The sequence below is a fragment of the Eriocheir sinensis genome, chromosome 23, assembly GCF_024679095.1.
Source record: "Eriocheir sinensis breed Jianghai 21 chromosome 23, ASM2467909v1, whole genome shotgun sequence".
In the NCBI taxonomy this organism is placed as follows: Eukaryota; Metazoa; Arthropoda; class Malacostraca; order Decapoda; family Varunidae; genus Eriocheir; species Eriocheir sinensis.
Window position 1 is genome coordinate 17,439,959 of NC_066531.1, and position 18,292 is coordinate 17,458,250.

At 46.0% G+C, this 18,292-nt stretch overlaps 1 protein-coding gene across 1 annotated transcript; it reads right to left on the reverse strand.

The window, feature by feature from the left end:
* Positions 1–7,133: 7,133 nt before the first annotated feature.
* Positions 7,134–17,179, reverse strand: LOC127002519 (uncharacterized). Its single transcript, XM_050868588.1, has 5 exons — positions 17,149–17,179; positions 14,036–14,187; positions 12,390–12,502; positions 8,124–8,236; positions 7,134–7,768 (listed from the first exon to the last, which is right to left on the reverse strand). The coding sequence occupies exons 1-5, from the start codon at positions 17,149–17,151 to the stop codon at positions 7,688–7,690; spliced, it is 462 nt and encodes a 153-aa protein (XP_050724545.1). The 5' UTR covers positions 17,152–17,179; the 3' UTR covers positions 7,134–7,687.
* Positions 17,180–18,292: the final 1,113 nt, after the last annotated feature.

Below are 18,292 nucleotides of genomic sequence, written 5' to 3' on the forward strand. Positions count from 1 at the left end.
ATCATGTTAATCTTTGTTTGTTTCTCAAGTTAATTCAAGTGATTACTCTTCCTAATTTTAAATGTGTCTGCTGTTCCTAATTTTAAATGCGTCTGCTGTTCCTAATTTATAATGCGTCTGCTGTTCCTAATTTATAATGTGTCTGCTGTTCCTAATTTATAATGCGTCTGCTGTTCCTAATGTATAATGCGTCTGCTGTTCCTAATTTATAATGCGTCTGCTGTTCCTAATGTATAATGTGTCTGCTGTTCCTAATGTATAATGTGTCTGCTGTTCGTAATGTATAATGTGTCTGCTGTTCCTAATGTATAATGCGTCTGCTGTTCCTAATGTATAATGCGTCTGCTGTTCCTAATGTATAATGCGTCTGCTGTTCCTAATTTTAAAAGCGTCTGTTGTTCCTAATTTTAAAAGCGTCTGCTGTAGCCCTACGTGGCGCAATGCAGAGGAAGTTAACTTATTTAATCTGAAATTCAAGTGAAATGATCAGCAAATTAAGTTAAGTAACAGAGTAGTGAAGTATATGTGGCAGTGAGCATGTGGAAGGATGAGATGGAACGAGAGAACAAAGATTAACGAAAAGAATAAAAACTCTCGCTCCCATCCCTCCCTCCCTCCATACTTCCTTCCTCGAACAGAGTCGTCCGCCACTGGAACAGCCTCCCCGCAGAAGTAGTCAGTAATAAGTAATAACACGTGGAACAGTCTAATGAAGCGATCGAGAACGGCGTCAGCAGCGCCACCTGGGCACAGGTAGAGGAAGGTGCCGCCAGTCCCACACCTCATTCTTTCAATGCGCTTCGACGGAGACTGGAGGAACCTTCTGAGGGAAAGGAGGGGGGGGAGTAAGGAATGTGCACTAGTCATTCCGGGTTCCCAAAAATAGGTTTTTCAGAGATCAAAACCGTCATTTTGTGAACCCTTCATGACTAGTGCACGATAGCTAACTCCCACTTGGAGCTGGAGAAAAGGGAAATCTCTCGAAGTACCACGTACTTGAGTCTACATCTGGGTTCCGCCAAGTTGGTAAGTATATAACCGACTGAGGTTGTTGCCCTTTTTAAGTGTTACTTTTAAAGTGGTTGGTGTGAAGTGTTAAGTGGCCGGTGTTACCGTGGCCTGCTTCACAAGTTGATTGTAGTAGGTGAGATAACACAATAGTCTTTAGTTAAGTGAGGTGTTTGGCCGAGCGGTAGCCGTTATAAGTTCACTTTAGTTCTCTCTCTCACAGGGACATTAAAAGGTGTGATGAATTTTAACTATATTAACATTTTTACACAATAGTTATGTGAGCGAGTCGCACGAAACGAGAGCCAGCCACACCACAGAGCGCGGACGGAGGATATCACCGTCCCCCACCCGCTGCCCACTGTCTTCTCTTCTCTGCGTCATCTCTACTCCTCCGTTCCTTAAACTGGCAAACTCTGCAACAATCTTTCTTCATCTGTATTTCCTCCTGCTTACGAGTTGAACTCTTTCAAGAGGAGAGTGTCGGGACGCCTCTCCTTCCGAAATTGACCTCTTTTTTGGCCACTCTTCTAACTCTTTTTATAGGGGCAGTGATCAGGGGGCTATATTTTCTTCCATTATGATTTTTTTGTTTTGTTTTGTTTTACCCTTGACCCCCCCCTCCCCACACACACATAAGCACACACAGGTATACAGAAACAACATAAACACGGGTAGGAAACTATTAAGCCTAAAACCAGAGTGACTTTTTGATCTCTGAAAAACCTATTTTGGGGAATCCGGAATGACGATAGTTATTATAGGAGAGAGATCCTCGCTCTCGCGATAAAGCCTAGATAAAAACGACAGATATCCCAACTTCTAGTCTACAAAGTGTCTAGGCTGCACCAGCAAAATGAAGTAATAACACGTGGAACATTCTAATGAAGCGATCGAGAACGGCGTCAGCAGCGCCACCTGGGCACAGGTAGAGGAAGATGCCGCCAGTCCCACACGTCATTCCTTCAATGCGCTTCGACAGAGACTGGAGGAACCTTCTGAGGGAAATGAGGGGGGGAGTAAGGAATGTGCACTAGTCATTCCGGGTTTCCCAAAAAAGGGTGCACGATAGCTAAAAGGGAGCTCAATCGAAGTACCACATACTTGAGTCTAGAAGTTGGTAAGTGTAGAACCGACTGAGGTCGCCCGGACTTACCGTAGTGTCAAAGTTAAGTAATCCACTCCGTTACCCGAGATAAATACCAGCAGAATAAATCTCCAAGGTAGTCGTGAAACTTCATTTGACCCAAGTAGTAATAACAAAAATAGGCACAACGACCTATAGCGTAGCTCAAAAAAAAAACGCAAGGGAGAAAGAGGAACACATATACAAGGAGGGAAGAGGTAGGAGTGCACCTTCACCCTCCGTTTTTTTTACCTTGCTGCCGAGGAGTAAAAAAAAAAAGGTTAAATTTCTTCCTATTCCATCTCCCTCGACGGGGGAAGTCCTAACGCAACGCAGGGGACGTCGTCCACAGACGGAGAGATAGCGGGTCACAAAACAGGAAGCAGTGCTCCACTGGAAGCTCTCCTTGACCCGGTCCAGGGAATGGGTCCTTAGGAAAGCCAGGGAGGCAGCTACCCCTCGGACATCGTGAGCGCGCTGGTCATGTCCCGGATCTCCTTCCTCTATGACGGTCCTTAGGAGGCCTGCAATCCTCCTGATTGATAGAGGGAGGGCTGAAGCGGGATCACATAAAAGATGATGTTGATCGTGCGCCGTAGAAGCTGTTATGTAGTTCCTTAAGGCTGACACGGGGCAGAGTGGGTGAGGCTCGCTTTGCAGGCACCAGACTGGTATGACCACTGGTTGGAGACGGTGGTCGAGGCGCTCATTCTTGGCTAGCGATTTTGGGGAGGAAGCTAAGGACACTGCAGGTCCATCTGTCGTGAATGTAGTGTACCTGGGAAAACGCGTGAGAGTCCTGAGCTGCGAGGACCTGAACCCAGAGGCGAGGGCGACGAGGAACAGGGTGCGTATTAGGAAATCCATTTCTGAAGGTCTGTCCTGGTACCTAGTGGAAGATAGATACGTTATAACCTTTTCTAGGGACCAAAAACGGATGTATCTTCTAAGGAGGAAGGCGGTGGCTGAATCGACAGAGTAACAGCACCGCGTTCAGGAGGACGCGAGTTCAATCCCCGCCCGGTGCCACTAAGCTGGGATTTTTCAGCCGCCGCCGAGTGGCTTAAAACTACCCACATGCTGTCCAGAAGACCACCTATCAACCCGGACTCTAGATTCTAGGATTAAAGATGAGCCCCGGGAGGGCAGCATGAGCCAATGCAAGATGGTGCCACTATAAACACTCGCCTGCGCCAGAATGGGCTGGGCCGACCATCAACCCCCACCGGGAAGAAGCCTACCGGCGCTATAGGCCGCGACGTAAAAAAAAAAAAGGGAGGGTCATGGTGAAAGAGGCCACGCTTAAGGAGCTGAACTGAGCGGGGTCTAGGACAATTCCCCAGCCATATTTAAGAGGGTCAGCAAGGGCGGCAAGATGAGTTGCAATTGTTTATGGCGCCCTCTTTTTCGTGTGGGAAAGAACAGAAAGAAACTCCAAGACAGTGGCCTCGGTGATTCTGTCTACACGCCTTTCTTTCACAAAGGATCGGAAACCCCTCGAATTAGATTCATATTGCCTTACTGAGGAAGGACGAAAGGCAGACAACATGCCCTCTACAGCTCTCGAGGGATAGAGGCGTCCTAGGGAGACCCGGATAAATTCCATGCGTGAAGCGCCAGCGTGGAAAAGAGCCTGCCATGGCGAATCCCCTCGAGAGTATAAGGTTCTAGCGGGAGAGGGGAGGGACACCGTTTGTGAAGTTCCGTGAACCACGGCGCTGCCAATGTTACCCTGCCTCTGAAGGACCTCAGACAATGCAGTACTTTCAGAAGGATGTTCGTACATGGAGGAGGGAACAGATAAATGAACTCCCACCTGTTCCATCGTTCGGTAAATGCGTCCGGACCGCTCTCCGTTGTCCGGACTCCTCTGGCGAGGAACTTGGGAAGCCTGGCCGATGTCTTGCAGGCGAAGAGGTCGATCTGCGGTGTTCCCCACCTCCTGCATAGGTCGTCGAAATACTCCACTCTGAGGGTCCATTCTACTGAGGAACCCTTGAAGCGGGAGAGGGCATCCGCCCACTCGTTGTCCTCCCCTGGCAGGTGCATAGCCGACTGGGAAACGCGACGAGGCTCTGCCAGTTCAAATATCTGTTCCGAGAAGGACAGGAGGGTTTCTGAACGGGTGGTGCCCTGCCTGGCGAGGCAGTGGACAGTAGGGTGGATCGTTTTTATGAAGATCTTAAGTTTTTTTTTTTCAGAAAGTTAGCTGTTCATATGTATGTCAACAAATGATGGACGATGGACTGACGGAGTGGATCATCCGTGCCGAGCGGCCGCTATTTCGCTGACGTCATTTTGAGTTCATTATTAACGTCGACGGATCCGTCAAAACGGAATAGTGGGAGCCTCGCCTTACTCATTTCCCTCACCTCCTTCCTTTCCCTCCATCCCCTCCTTTCCTCCCTTATTTTTTCTCTCCCTCACCTTCCTTTACTTACAGCCCTCTCTCCCTCTTATCACCTCCCTTACTCCTTACCTCCCTCCATCCCCTCCTTTCCTCCCTTATTCTCTCTCGCCTCCCTTTCACTCCATCCCCTCCTTTCTCTCCCCTCCCTTCTCTTCCATCTCTCCTCCCTTACTCTTTCTCTCTCTCTCTCCTTCCTTTTCCTCCTGTCCTCCCTTCCCAGTTCCCACCTTCCTCCTCCCTTACTTTCTCTCCCTCGCCCCTCCCTTCTCTTCCATCTTCTCTCCTCCCTTACTATTTCTCTCCCTCTCCTTCCTTTTCCTCCTCTCCTCCCTTCCCTGTTCACACCTCCCTCCTTCCTTACATTCTCTCCCTCTCCTCCCTTACTCTTTCTCAGTCACGTTGTTTTGTTTAGAGGTGAGCCGAGTACCGCCCCGTCCCACTTTGACCCGTTCTATTGTTATATATTTCCATTTTTTATATTCCCCTTCCTTCTGTTTCCTCCATTCCTTCTTTCCTCTTCTTTGTTCTTCTGTAATTCTCCTTTATCACACTTCTCATATTACTGTTATTATAATCATTATTATTATTGTTATTATTATTATTGTTATTATTGTTATTATTATTATTATTATTATTATTATTATTATTATTATTATTATTATTATTATATTATATTTATTATCTCTCTCTCATATAGGAGAAGAAGAAGAAGAAAAAAACTATTAAAACAAGAACAAGAAAAAAACGACCTCTATCTGTGGAAAATGATTATAATTGGTTTCATGCACTTAATTAATATTCCTTCCTTTACTGTTTTCTATTATCATATTACGAGTCTTATCATTTTCTCCACTGCATGAATATTGCACACATGTTTATTGTATTAACTGAAAATCACACAGTATGCGCTAACCACTCTTGCAGGAAGGCTGTTACAGTGGCGGACGACTCAATTCGAGGAAGGAAGGAAGGAAGGAGGGAGGGAGGGAGGGGTCGGGAAAGCAATTTATTCTCTTCTTTATTCTTTGTTCAAAATATCATAATAGAAGGGTGTCGATCCAGTGCAGATGTAGCTAACAGATGTGGCGTAGAGGACCTGGAAACAGTTTCTTTTTTCCTTTTTTATATATGACCTAAAGCGCCGGCAGGCTTTTTTTTATTCGGGGTCTAATGGTGGGCCCGAGCCCGTTATGGCGCAGACAATTGTTTATAGTGGCGCAATTATTATTGGCTCATGCTGTCCCCCGGAGATCTTTCTTGACTTCACTCGCATAGCATCTTCTAGAGTCCGGGTTGGTGGGTAGTCTTCAGGACAGCATGCGAGTAGTCTTAGGCCCCTCGGCGGTGACTGAAGAATCCCAGGTGGTTAGCGGCGGATTCCAACCCTCATCATCATCAAACCTGCGAATGCGGGGCCGGCACGCTAGCCACTCCGCCACCACCTCAGAAACATGGAAACATGGAAATGCAGGCAACATAAAGCCTATTGGCTCATTACGAGGTTGCCGGCTTGGTGATTTAATCTGCTCGACAGCCACTTGGGGCCTGGGGAGCAGATGAAAGCACCTCGATATTGAGGAGCAGATGAAAGCACCTCGATATTGAGGAGCAGATGAAAGCACCTCAATATTCAGTTTACTCCCGACGCAGCGAAGTGAAGGTCGATTCTATATTTGAAGGAGTTGATAGTATTCGCATTTACTACTTCTGAAGGAAGATTGTTCCAGTGACGGATGACTCGGTTTGAAAAGAAACTCCTTCCGGTGAGAAAGACTCCGATGGTTTGGACATCTGAAGAGAGCAGGGGAGGATACAGTGCTGGGAGTTGTGGAGCGATTAGCAAGACAGGGTTATCTAGTGCAGCTAGATGTGGCTAAAAGATGTGGAGTAGAGAACCTGGAAACAGTGCTCAGAAGGGAGACTCCTATAGTTCGGACATGTGAAAAGCAGGGGAGGATACAGTGCTGGGAGTTTTGAAGAGATTGAAAGTAAAAGGAAGGAGACCAGTTGGTAGACCTAGGAAAAGGTGGAGAAGGTGTATACAGGAAGACTTGGCAGTGATGGGATTGGATGAGCATCAGGCAGAAGACAGAGCAGAATAGAGGAGACCAATAAAGCGTCCAACCGCTCAGGAAGAGTGAAAACGGACGTTAAACGAAATTATGATGATGATGATGATATCTCATAATAGAAGAAGAAAATAACAGAACTAAGAACATTAAGTGACCTTGGATACGTTCAGTTCACTCCCGACGCAGTAAAGTAACTGTCTGTGGAAATGGAGTTGATCGTTTCCGCACTGACTACTTCTGCGGGGAGGCTGTTCCAGTGGCGGACGACTCTGTTCGAGGAAGGAAGTATGGAGGAGGGAGGGATGGGGGCGAGAGTTTTTATTCTTTTCGTTAATCTTATTCTCTCGTTCCATCTCATCCTTCCACATGCTACCTGCCACATATACTTCAATACTCTGTTCCTTAACTTTACTTTATGATCATTTCACTTTACTTTCAGATTAAATAAGTTAACTTCCTCTGCATTGCTCCACGTAGGGCTACAGCAGACGCTTTTAAAATTAGGAACAGCAGACGCTTTTAAAATTAGGAACAGCAATCGCTTTTAAGATTAGGAACAGCAGACGCATTATACATTAGGAACAGCTGACACATTATAAATTAGGAACAGCAGACACATTTAAAATTAGGAAGAGTAATCACTTAAATTAACTTGAGAAACAAACAAAGATTAACATGATCCTGAGGGGAATTAAACACCCGTTTATTATATATATACATGTCTGTACATCATCAAGACCCCAAGACCCAGACCAGACATTCCTTTTATCCCAATTGGAGATGATAGCAAGGTCTGAGGTTAAGCATTCTGCAGCCTCAGTCTTATAAACTAAAAGAGATTTTTACGACAATTTCAATAATATGATTAATACTGACAAATGTGTCCTATGCGTAGACTATCATATAACATCGTAGACGCCATGACACCAGGTTGCCAGACCTCGATAATTCACACCTCAGTCTCGGGTGCCGCGACGAAAGCCAAGGCTGCAACACAGAGACGGCCTTGGCACAGCACAACTATAACTCTTCCTCCTCATCTCTCTCCTTTCCCTTCCCTCCTCTTCCTCCTCACTCAGGCTTAGTGATGCGGAAGACGAAGACGAGACCCTCCTTGTCACAGAAATAGTTTGGGACGGTGCGCCGCTCCACCTGAAGGAATTATGACCATCATTTCAAATACATGACCTTCTCCCGCTGGCCAGCTCCTGACCATCTCCTTATACCAGTGTCGTGACAGGCGCCCATACAGTGAACAGCCCCGCCAGACAGAAACCTTGATTAGAGTAAATGTTTTCTTGTACCAACGTTGCCAGATAGTTGTACTCAGCCTCTTATATATTTACCAACTTCCGACCCAAAACCGTCTCCTGGGGCTCAATAACTAAATTCATTTATATCTGTCGTTAAAATAGTTAATTCCTGATGTTTCTTGGCAATAGTTAGGTGTCAAAAAACGGTAAATACTATGCTCTGAGTACGATAATCTAGCAACGGTGCTCCCTACCTTCTTCCACTTCCCGTCCGCCTCCAGCTGGTCCATGTAAGGCTCCAGCTTGTCCTTGTAGGAAGGCACGGTCTGTAGGTGCTCATGGCGCATCACGATGATCACGAAGCCTCCTGGAGTACCGGAGAGGAGGAAATAAGTTAATCATTGGGGCATACGCTAGGGGGCGCGTCGTCTTGCCCACCTTAGGAAGACCGCCTCAAGGTTTATTCCATGCAAATCTGAAGTCTCTATGTAGGCTCTTTCCCATCCTAAACGGCGCCTAAGTTCGCCTGTTTGAAAAGCCTCTAGTAAAAGTTGCTGGGATTACCATGAACTGTTTTGCGATCCTATAGTAGGAGTAGGTAGGAAGACACCTACCGAAAGGGCGTGACCTACTCCCGGTGAGGATATATGAGAAGCGAGGAGGATGCTGAAGCCCTTCAAAGACCCATCCCATGTCCTTACTAACCGTTTCCCTTTTGTTTCATCAACACCAGAGAGCAGTTCAGCATGCTCTCTAAAGACAGTTCCTCTCTCTTTCTACACCACACTATATTCATACAACACACACACCTTTTCCCAAAATTCAAAATTATAAATGGCGAAAAATAACAATGCCTCGAAGTCCCCGCCTGGGGGGAGGGGGGGGACCGTAATTTCCCCCAGGGAGGACTCCCATTCTGGCTGCCGACTTGAGAGGTGTCCTGATAACTCTTCGAACCTCCTCCTTATCAATTTTTTGCAACATTCGCGGTCTTCGTTTTAATTTTCATTCTGTGGAACACCATCTCTCCTCCTCTAAACCTCACCTTCTCTTCCTCACCGAAACACAGGTTTCTGAGGCTGCTGACAGCAACCTCTACTTTGTTCCCTCCTACTATCTCTATCCTAAATTTCAATCCAAAGGTGGATGCTGCGCCTACGTGCGCAACGACATCACTTGCTCTCGTGCCCACGACCTTGACTCTTCTGAATTTTCCACCATCTGGCTAAGACTTCATTTTCATTCTATTACTAAATATATCTGTGCTGTTTATCTATCACCTAACTCTATAAATATGTAAAATTCTTTGAATATTTGAATTCTAAAGTGGAGCACATCTTGACTCACTCTCCCTTCGCTGAAATCTCCATCATGGGAGATTTCAATGTTCACCACCAGCTTTGGCTTTCATCCTCTTTCACACACCAGCCTGGTGAACAAGCCTACAACTTTGCTCTCCTCAACGACCTAGAGCAGTTGGTTCAGCACCCTACACGTATTCCCGACCGTCTTGGAGAGAGGCCCAACATTCTAGACCTCTTCCTTACCTCTAATCATTTTACTTACTCTGTCAAACTGTTCTCTCCGTTGGGCTCCTCCGATCATAACCTTATTTCTGTTTCCTGTCCTATCGTTCCTGTACATCCTCTGGACCCACCGAAGAGGCGATGCTTCTGCCATTTTGCTCGGTGGGACGATCTGAGGATGTACTTTTCCGATTTCCCGTGGAATGATTACTGCTTCCAGGAGAGAGACCCCTCTGTGTGTGCCCAGTGCATCTCAGAGGTGATTGTCTCTGGAATGGAGGCACACATTCCACGTTCTTTCTCTACTCCTCATGCTAAAAGCCTTGGTTGAATCATGCTTGTTCTCGTGCTGTTAAAGATAGAGGCATCTCACAACGCTAACTATGACCTTTACATGTCAGCCCGGAATCGTGCCATATATATTATCCGACTTACCAAAACTTCTTTTATCAATAGAAAATGTCAACACCTTGCTTCTTCTAATTCTTCCCGTGACTTCTGGCATCTAGCCAAAAATATCTCCTTCAATTTCACTTCTTCATCTTTCCCTTCTCTCCTTAACCCTGACGGCAGCACTGCCGTCTCATCTGTCTCTAAGGCTGAACTCTTCGTTCAAACTTTCTGTAAAAACTCAACCCTGGACGATTTTGGGCATATTCCTCCTACTCATCCCCCCTCTGACTCCTTTATGCCCGTTATTAAGATTCTTCCAAATGATGTTTTCTATGCCCTCTCTGGCATCAACTCTCAGAAGGCTTATGGACCTGATGGAGTGCCTCCTATTGTCCTTAAAATCTATGCTTCCGTGCTGACACCCTGCCTGGTCAAACTCTTTCGTCTCTGCCTATCAACATCTGCCTTACCTTCCTGCTGGAAGTATGCCTTTGTACAGCCTGTGCCTAAGAAGGGTGACCGTTCCAATCCCTCACACTACCGCCCTATAGCTTTACTTTCCTGTCTATCTAAAGCTTTTGAATCAATCCTTAACCGGATGATTCAAAAGCACCTTTCCACTTCTAACCTTCTATCTCATCGCCAGTATGGGTTCCACAATGGGCGTTTTACAGGCGATCTTCTTGCTCTCTTAACTAACTATTGGTCATCCTCTCTTAGCCATATCGAAAGCCTACGATAGAGTCTCTGGCACAAGACTTTGCTTACTAAACTACCCTCTTTTGGATTATATCCCTCTCTCTGTTCCTTTATTTTCAGTTTCCTTTCCGGCAGTTGTATCTCTGCGGTGGTAGACGGTCACTGTTCTTCCCCTAAACCTATCAACAGTGGCGTTCCACAGGGCTCTGTCCTATCACCCACTCTCTTCTTGTTATTCATCAATGATCTTCTTTCAATAACAAACTTCCCTGTCCACTCATACGCCGACGACTCCACTCTGCATTATTCAACTTCTTTCAATAGAAGGCCATCCCAACAGGAAGTACACGACTCCAGACTGGAGTCTATCATTTCCGATTGTGGTAAAAGAAACCTTGTGTCCTTCAATGCCTCAAAAACTCAATTTCTCCACCTATCAACTCGACACAATCTTCCAAACACCTATCCCCTATTCTTCAACAACACTCAGCTGTCACCTTCTTCAACACTAAATATCCTCGGTCTATTCTTAACTCAAAATCTCAACTGGAAACTTCATATCTCCACTCACTCTAATTCAGCTTCCTCGAGGTTGGGCGTTCTGTATCGTCTCCTCCAGTTCTTCTCCCCCGCACAGTTGCTATCTATATACAGGGGCCTTGTCCGCCCTCGTATGGAGTATGCATCTCACGTGTCTCATCACCTCTCCTCTTCCAACTTATAGTTTTCTACCTCTTAAATTCCGTCGCGATGTTGACTCTTTTTATCTTCTATCGCTATTTTCACGCTGACTGCTCTTCTAACTTGCCTCCCTCCCTCCCGCGGCCCCCTGCACACGACTTTCTACTCATGCTCATCCCATACTGTCCAAACCCCTTATGCAATATTTAACCAGCATCTTCACTCTTTCATCCCTCACGCTGGTAAACTCTGGAACAATCTTCCTTCATCGGTATTTCCTCCGGCCTACGACTTGAACTCTTTCAAGAGGAGAGTATCAGGACACCTCTCCTCCCGAAATTGACCCCTCTTTCGGCCACCTCTTTTGATTTTTTTTTATCAGGAGCAGCAAGTAGCGGGCTTTTTTTTATATTATTGTTTCCTTTTTTGGCGCCATTGAGCTGTCTCCTTTGTTGTAAAAACATTCTCACGCTCACGCACGCACGCACGCACGCACGCACGCTCGCTCACCGTTCTTTGCGACGCGCACCAGGTCGTCGAGGCCACTGAGTGGGATATGACCTTCGCCCATACCACCCGAGGTGACCACCAGGTCGTATGTGTCTGAGAGAGAGAGAGAGAGAGAGAGAGAGAGAGAGAGAGAGAGAGAGAGAGAGAGAGAGAGAGAGAGAGAGAGATGTATAAGAAAAATACGTATATTAATCTTTAAATATGAAACAACAACAATAACAATAATTCCACTCACACAGCTCTCCTGGACAGAGTGGAGTCTAAGGGTCTTCGTCTCATCAGTTCTCCTCCTCTTACTGACAACCTTCTACCTCTTAATTAAATTCCGCCGCTATGTTGCCTCTTTTTCTATCTTTTATCGATATCTTCATGATGACTGCTCTTCTGAACATGCTTACTGCAGCCTCCCTCCCTTCCGCGGCCCCGCTGCACACGACTTTCTACTCATGCTCATCCCTATACTATCCAAAACCCTTATGCAAGAGGTAAACTCTGGAACAACCTTCCTTCGTCTGTATTTCCTCCTGCCTATGACTTGACTTATTTCAAGAAGAGTGTATCAAGACACCTCTCCACTCGAAATTGACCTCTCTTTTGGCTACTCTTTACTTTAATCTTTTATGGGAGCGGCGAGTAGCGGACTTTTTTTTTTGTGTACTCTTGTTGAACTTGAGCCGTGTCCTTTGATGTAAAAAAACAAATCACTAATACCTTTGGGCACGGTGGAGTGTCCGCTGCCGATAAACTCCAGGAAGTCGTTGGTATAGATGCCAGTCTCCCGTTGCTTCATCATGCCCTCCGACGGGTCCACAGCGTCTATGTGCCTGTGGGAGTGGCTGTAGTAGTTGTAGTAGTAGCAGTATTAGAAGTAGAAGTTATAGCATTAGTAGTAGTTGTTGGGAATCAGTAAATTTACCCTACCCAACAGTTAGGTCACTCGCAAAGTGGATAACACACCCGTCAGACAATCCCAAAGAAACAAGTGCTTACCAGCTATTAGGTGGTGAAGGTATCCAACAAGCAACTCCAGACAGCCGAACAAATAATAATCCTACCGGATCCGTGTAGTAAAAATCTATCTGTCTCAAATAACTGCTGGGGGCACTTAGCTGAGAAGCGGGTTTCAAAAGATACTGTTGTCTCTGAAGTCTCGTTGCCGGGTGTAGTATCCCTCGAGTCAGGTAACAGAAGGCACACTGCGTCCGAGTTAATGGGTGGGCTGCGGTGCCTTGGTCTTTACTTTGTGAAGGCCGGTGGTGGAGTGAGAGAAAACCAACCACGTGGGTCTGAAGCGATATTTTGAATTTATCTCGCCAGATGGCGTGGCTTTCCTCTCTGTTTCCATCGGTTAAATTAAATAATCCTTGCTCTTTAATTGTAATTCAGCAAGAACAATTAGTTATTATTTCATGAAAGGAGACACTTCACTAGTGTTATTCCTTTCATGGTAAATATGGTTAGTCTTCAGGCAGTGAATAAGTTGATTCTGTTTCGGTTTGGGAACCGATGATCGAAGTATTTAAGTACCCTCTGAGGCTTATTTGAGCTCAGACGATACTCATAGTTGGCTTGAACTGTCGGCCCGATCTGCGAGAGCAGTACCTCTCCCGGTGTTGTGATGTACATGAGAATGTTTCCCTTTCCCTAATGCTGGGAGAAAAGGCGCTCACCCCTGGACATGACGTCATAGGGTATCTGCAGGAGATGGGCATCCTCCATCTCTTGTACGGTCTCTTCATAGAAAGTTATTTGTATTTCACTAATGCATTTTTAATAAACATTTTATTATATTTTAAACTAGTGCTATATATGAATGGACCATTTCAAAACTATCTTCCTAATAACTTTTATCACCCTTAGATTATTTTAATTATTTGCCTTCCATTTTATTACCCCGGTGCCATATGACCAAGATGTTGCGGCGCCATGAAAGAAACTCTAAATCAATCAATCAATCAATCCCTCTAATCCCAAGCCATTCATAACACCACGCAGTCGAATTATGAATGTATGTAAATTCCATAAATAGATAACGTACAGACTAACAGTGAGACAAAACGTCATGTGCAGGTCATCGCTAGATCTGTAAACAATGGGGGTTTCCCCGGGCCAAGCCACAGGGCTCCATTTTAAGTTAGAGTCGATGGACTATAGTAATGCCGCTCCTGCCCGCTCCCAGTTCCCACCCAGCGGCCCTGCCTCTACACAAGCTGCTGTAATTTCCAACACATCATCTTCATCTCTTGGCGTTGGACTCGTGTTGAGGCTGAGGCACTGGCAGGCAGAAGGCAGTGGACTGGAGGATATTTAAGTATGGTGACCGGACATCCCCCTGTCTGCGGCCCTGCGGCACCCACCTGAAGCCTTCCCGGTGGAGTTCGCGGCCCACGCAGCCCGTCCCGGCGGCCACGTCCAGCACCCTGGCCTTGGCTCGCCGCTCCGGGGGTACCCAACGCAGCGCCTCCTCCAGCGTGATGGCGGGGCCACGGTACCCGCCTTTCCAGATCATCTAAGGGGACGTGGAAGAGTTTGATTTCAGGTGCGTACCCCAGGGGCCGCATCACTTCACTCCCGGACCTCACGGAGTAGTCGCCGGTATAACGCAAAATCATTCCAGCGATACCCCATGATTCTGGGTAGGCACTTGGTACTGAAGGCATCTCTCTCTCTCTCTCTCTCTCTCTCTCTCTCTCGCACCACGACCCGGTCTGAAGAACTCCTGGAGAAGTACCGTAGGCTCATCCAGCAGTATAAGTCTAAATCCCCTAACATTTTGATTTCAGGAGTTCTACCACGGACTTGGGCGGAGGGCGACTTTTTCAGTAAGGCCTTCAGCCTATACAACCGCTTACAGACTCTTTGTATGGAGATTGAATTGGATTTCTTAAACGCATTTGACAATTTATATGTACAAATTGAGCTCTTCCACAGGACGGATTGCACCTTTCTCCCATCGGGGCAGCCAGATTCGAAGGCTCCTCAACGACGCAGTACGTGTCATCCGAGCAAAAACGAGTCACAGCCACGTCCCCCACCCGTGTAAATAGACGCCGTGCATCGCAACAAACCCGTAACCGTGATCCCGCAAGTACCACCACCTCTATTACCAAGCCTCTAGATAACTTAAAAATCCTTAGTTTCAATGCGCGTAGCCTAAGGAACAAATTTGATGAACTGAGATGTCTTGCTCTAACAGAAAATTTTGACATAATTGCTATAACCAAAACATTTATCGACACCACAAATATTGATTTAAGTTCCGAATACAACATAGATGGCTACAGACTCTTCAACAAAGATCGTGTAAACCGTAGAGGCGGTGGCGTCGCCCTTTATGTCAAAAGCTATTTGCAACCCACTAACAAAACACCGGGGAACAGTAACGTTGAACATTTGTGCGTGCGAGTAAACATTGCAAAAGTCAGTTTAAATATATCTGTCACCTACAGACCTCCTGGCAATCACGTGATGACGACCTTGAAATGTACAGCGTCTTAAGGCAGTCACTTAATAACAACGACTCACTGATATTAGGAGACTTTAACCTCCCCCATATCGACTGGGCGACACTGTCAGGTACAGAAGGCGAGTCACATAGAATGATCGAATTTCTAGAAGAAAATTATCTAAGCCAAATGGTTTCTGAATCAACTCGACAAAATAATATACTCGACCTTGTTATAACGACCCTCGGTGTTTAATACTAACAGTCTTCCTCTCGCTCCCACCAACACCAGTACTATTGTAAATCTCGAGCATGCATTGCCTAATTTTGAAATAACAACCAATGAAGTCCTTAAAGCTCTCCATTCACTTAAAACAAATAAAAGTCCAGGACCCGACAAAGTATATCCTATACTGCTTAAAGAAACAAAGAGCGAAATACTCTCCTCCCTCACTACCGTATTCAATATGTCCTTGCGACAAGGCATCGTCCCTTCGGATTGGAAAAAGGCTAACGTGACACCGATTTTTAAGAAAGGAGACAAAAAAATACCAGGTAACTACCGACCCATTAGTCTAACTTCAATTGTAGGTAAGCTACTCGAGAGCATAATTAGAGACATATTTTGTGAGTTACCTCGAAAGCCACTCATTAATTGGGGATTCACAACATGGCTTCCGTAACAAAAAATCCTGCCTGTCAAACCTACTGACCTTTTTATAACGGTCTCTTCTCAATTTATGACGTAACCAAATCAGTGGACGTAGTCTATCTTGATTTCAAGAAAGCGTTTGATAAAGTCCCACATCATAAATTACTTTATAAATTAAAGCAAATAGGCATTGACGGTCAAGTAAAAAAATGGATCGCGAATTGGTTGAGCAACAGACAACAAAGAGTTGTGATTGACGGATTTAACTCAGAGTGGGCGCCGGTCACTAGTGGCGTCCCTCAGGGCTCGGTTCTTGGCCCAGTGCTCTTCATTATTTACATCAACGACGTGGATGTTGGACTCAATAATCGCATTGGTAAATTTGCAGACGACACAAAGATTGGTAACTCGGTTCTTACTGACGAAGACAGGCAAAGCCTCCAAGAGGATTTGCACAAAATTTCAGCTTGGTCTGATAAATGGGAGATGCCCTTTAACGTAGACAAGTGCCAGGTCCTTCAAGTTGGAACAAAAAATAAGAAGTTCGATTACGAAATACACGGCGTTAAACTCACAAGCGTTCAGTGCGTTAAGGACCTGGGGATTAAAATCGCGTCAAACCTCAAATTCTCACATCAATGCATCGATGCAGCAAATAAAGCGAACAGAATGTTGGGCTTCATTAAAAGAAACTTTTTATTCAAGAATAAAGATGTAATACTTCCGCTCTACAATAGTTTAGTCAGACCCCACTTGGAATATGCGGTACAGTTTTGGTCTCCCCACCATGCAAAGGACATTGCTAAACTAGAAGGTGTTCAGCGTCGAGCAACAAAAATGATCCCTTCCTTGCGCAACAAATCTTACGAAGAAAGGCTTTCCACCCTTAACATGTTCTCTCTTGAGAAACGTCGCCTCCGAGGAAAACTGATCGAATGTTTTAAAATACTTAATGGTTTCACGAATGTAGACAGAACAAAATTGTTTATGATCGATGACACTTTGCGAACGAGGAACAATGGCACAAAACTCAAATGTAGACAAGTAAATTCAGACTGCACCAAATTTTTCTTCACCAACGTTGTAGTGCGAGAATGGAATAAGCTCCCACCATCAGTGGTCCAGTGTAACACGATTGACTCCTTTAAAACAAGCTCGACCGTCACTTCCTTGAACTTAATATTAACTAGAGAAGAAAAGCAACGTTTTGGAGCCATCTGATTAATGTAAAATCACTTAGGTTTAAGGACAGACCACCTAGTCTGGACCATGGGGTCTGTGTGGTCTGATTTTCTATGTAAATTTATGTAAATTCTCTCTCTCTCTCTCTCTCTCTCTCTCTCTCTCTCTCTCTCTCTCTCTCTCTCTCTCACCATCTCCTCGTAGTTCTCGGACCACTCGTCGTAGCCGCCATCTCCTCCGGCGTAACCCCCGACCTGTGGACGTTCTCGTTCGCCCTCATTGCCACGTCGCCCCGACTGCCGCCCTCAGACATTATCCTGCAGCAGGGAAGAGACGGGAGAATCACAGGCAGGGCATGACTACAGAACATTACAATTCCTTTATACATCCTTTATATATTTACGAAGGTAGGTACGGTTTTCTAGCCCCGCGCCGCACTCCTCGCTGATTTGACGGCTGGCTCTCAAGCTCCGCCCACCTCCATGACAGGTGTGGCCCGCCTCTCTCTCTCTCTCTCTCTCTCTCTCTCTCTCTCTCTCTCTCTCTCTCTCTCTCTCTCTCTCTCTCTGGAATGGAATAGACTAAGCAATCACATAGTTAGTGCATCGACGATAGCTTGGTTTAAGAGTAGACTGGATAGCTACATGGACGAGGATGGCAGGTGATAGTGAGGTGTGGGTGCAGTAAGGCTCTCCGGCTTATTGCACGGCCAGCTGAAGTTGCTCTCTCTCTCTCTCTCTCTCTCTCACGCACACACACACACACACACACCCAGGCTTCACGGTCTGACAGGGCGACGGTTCGAGCCCGCTCAGGCCGGATTCTTTCCGTTGACTAGGAGTGGTTACTATCCCCCCTTGAGCAAAGGGGATGGGGTGTGTGGTGTGTGAGGTCCTGGCAGTACCCATAGATCGACGATAAAGAGCACTTGCTCATGTTGGGAGGGTACCTGCTGCTGGCGATTACGAGTCCAACTCGTGATCAGGTCGTGGTGAATTACACACACACACACACACACACACACACACACACACACACACACTTTACACGTGGCAATTCCTGGCCGGCAATACAGCCGCGACGATCTAGCGGCTAGACCGTCTGGGTGCTCTCGGGAGAAAGTACCTTCACACGTGGGAGGAGCCGCCGGGAGCATCAAGACGTAAACTGCTAGTAAATGCAAGGGCATGAATTCACCCCAGACACCCCAAAAGGCTACTACCATATCTTAAAACCACAATGAGTTTGGTCCATCAGCCTAATATTGTAGAAATACTTTAGTAAACGAGTTTTATCATAAGTAGTATTAATTGATTGATTGATTGTTTATTGTTG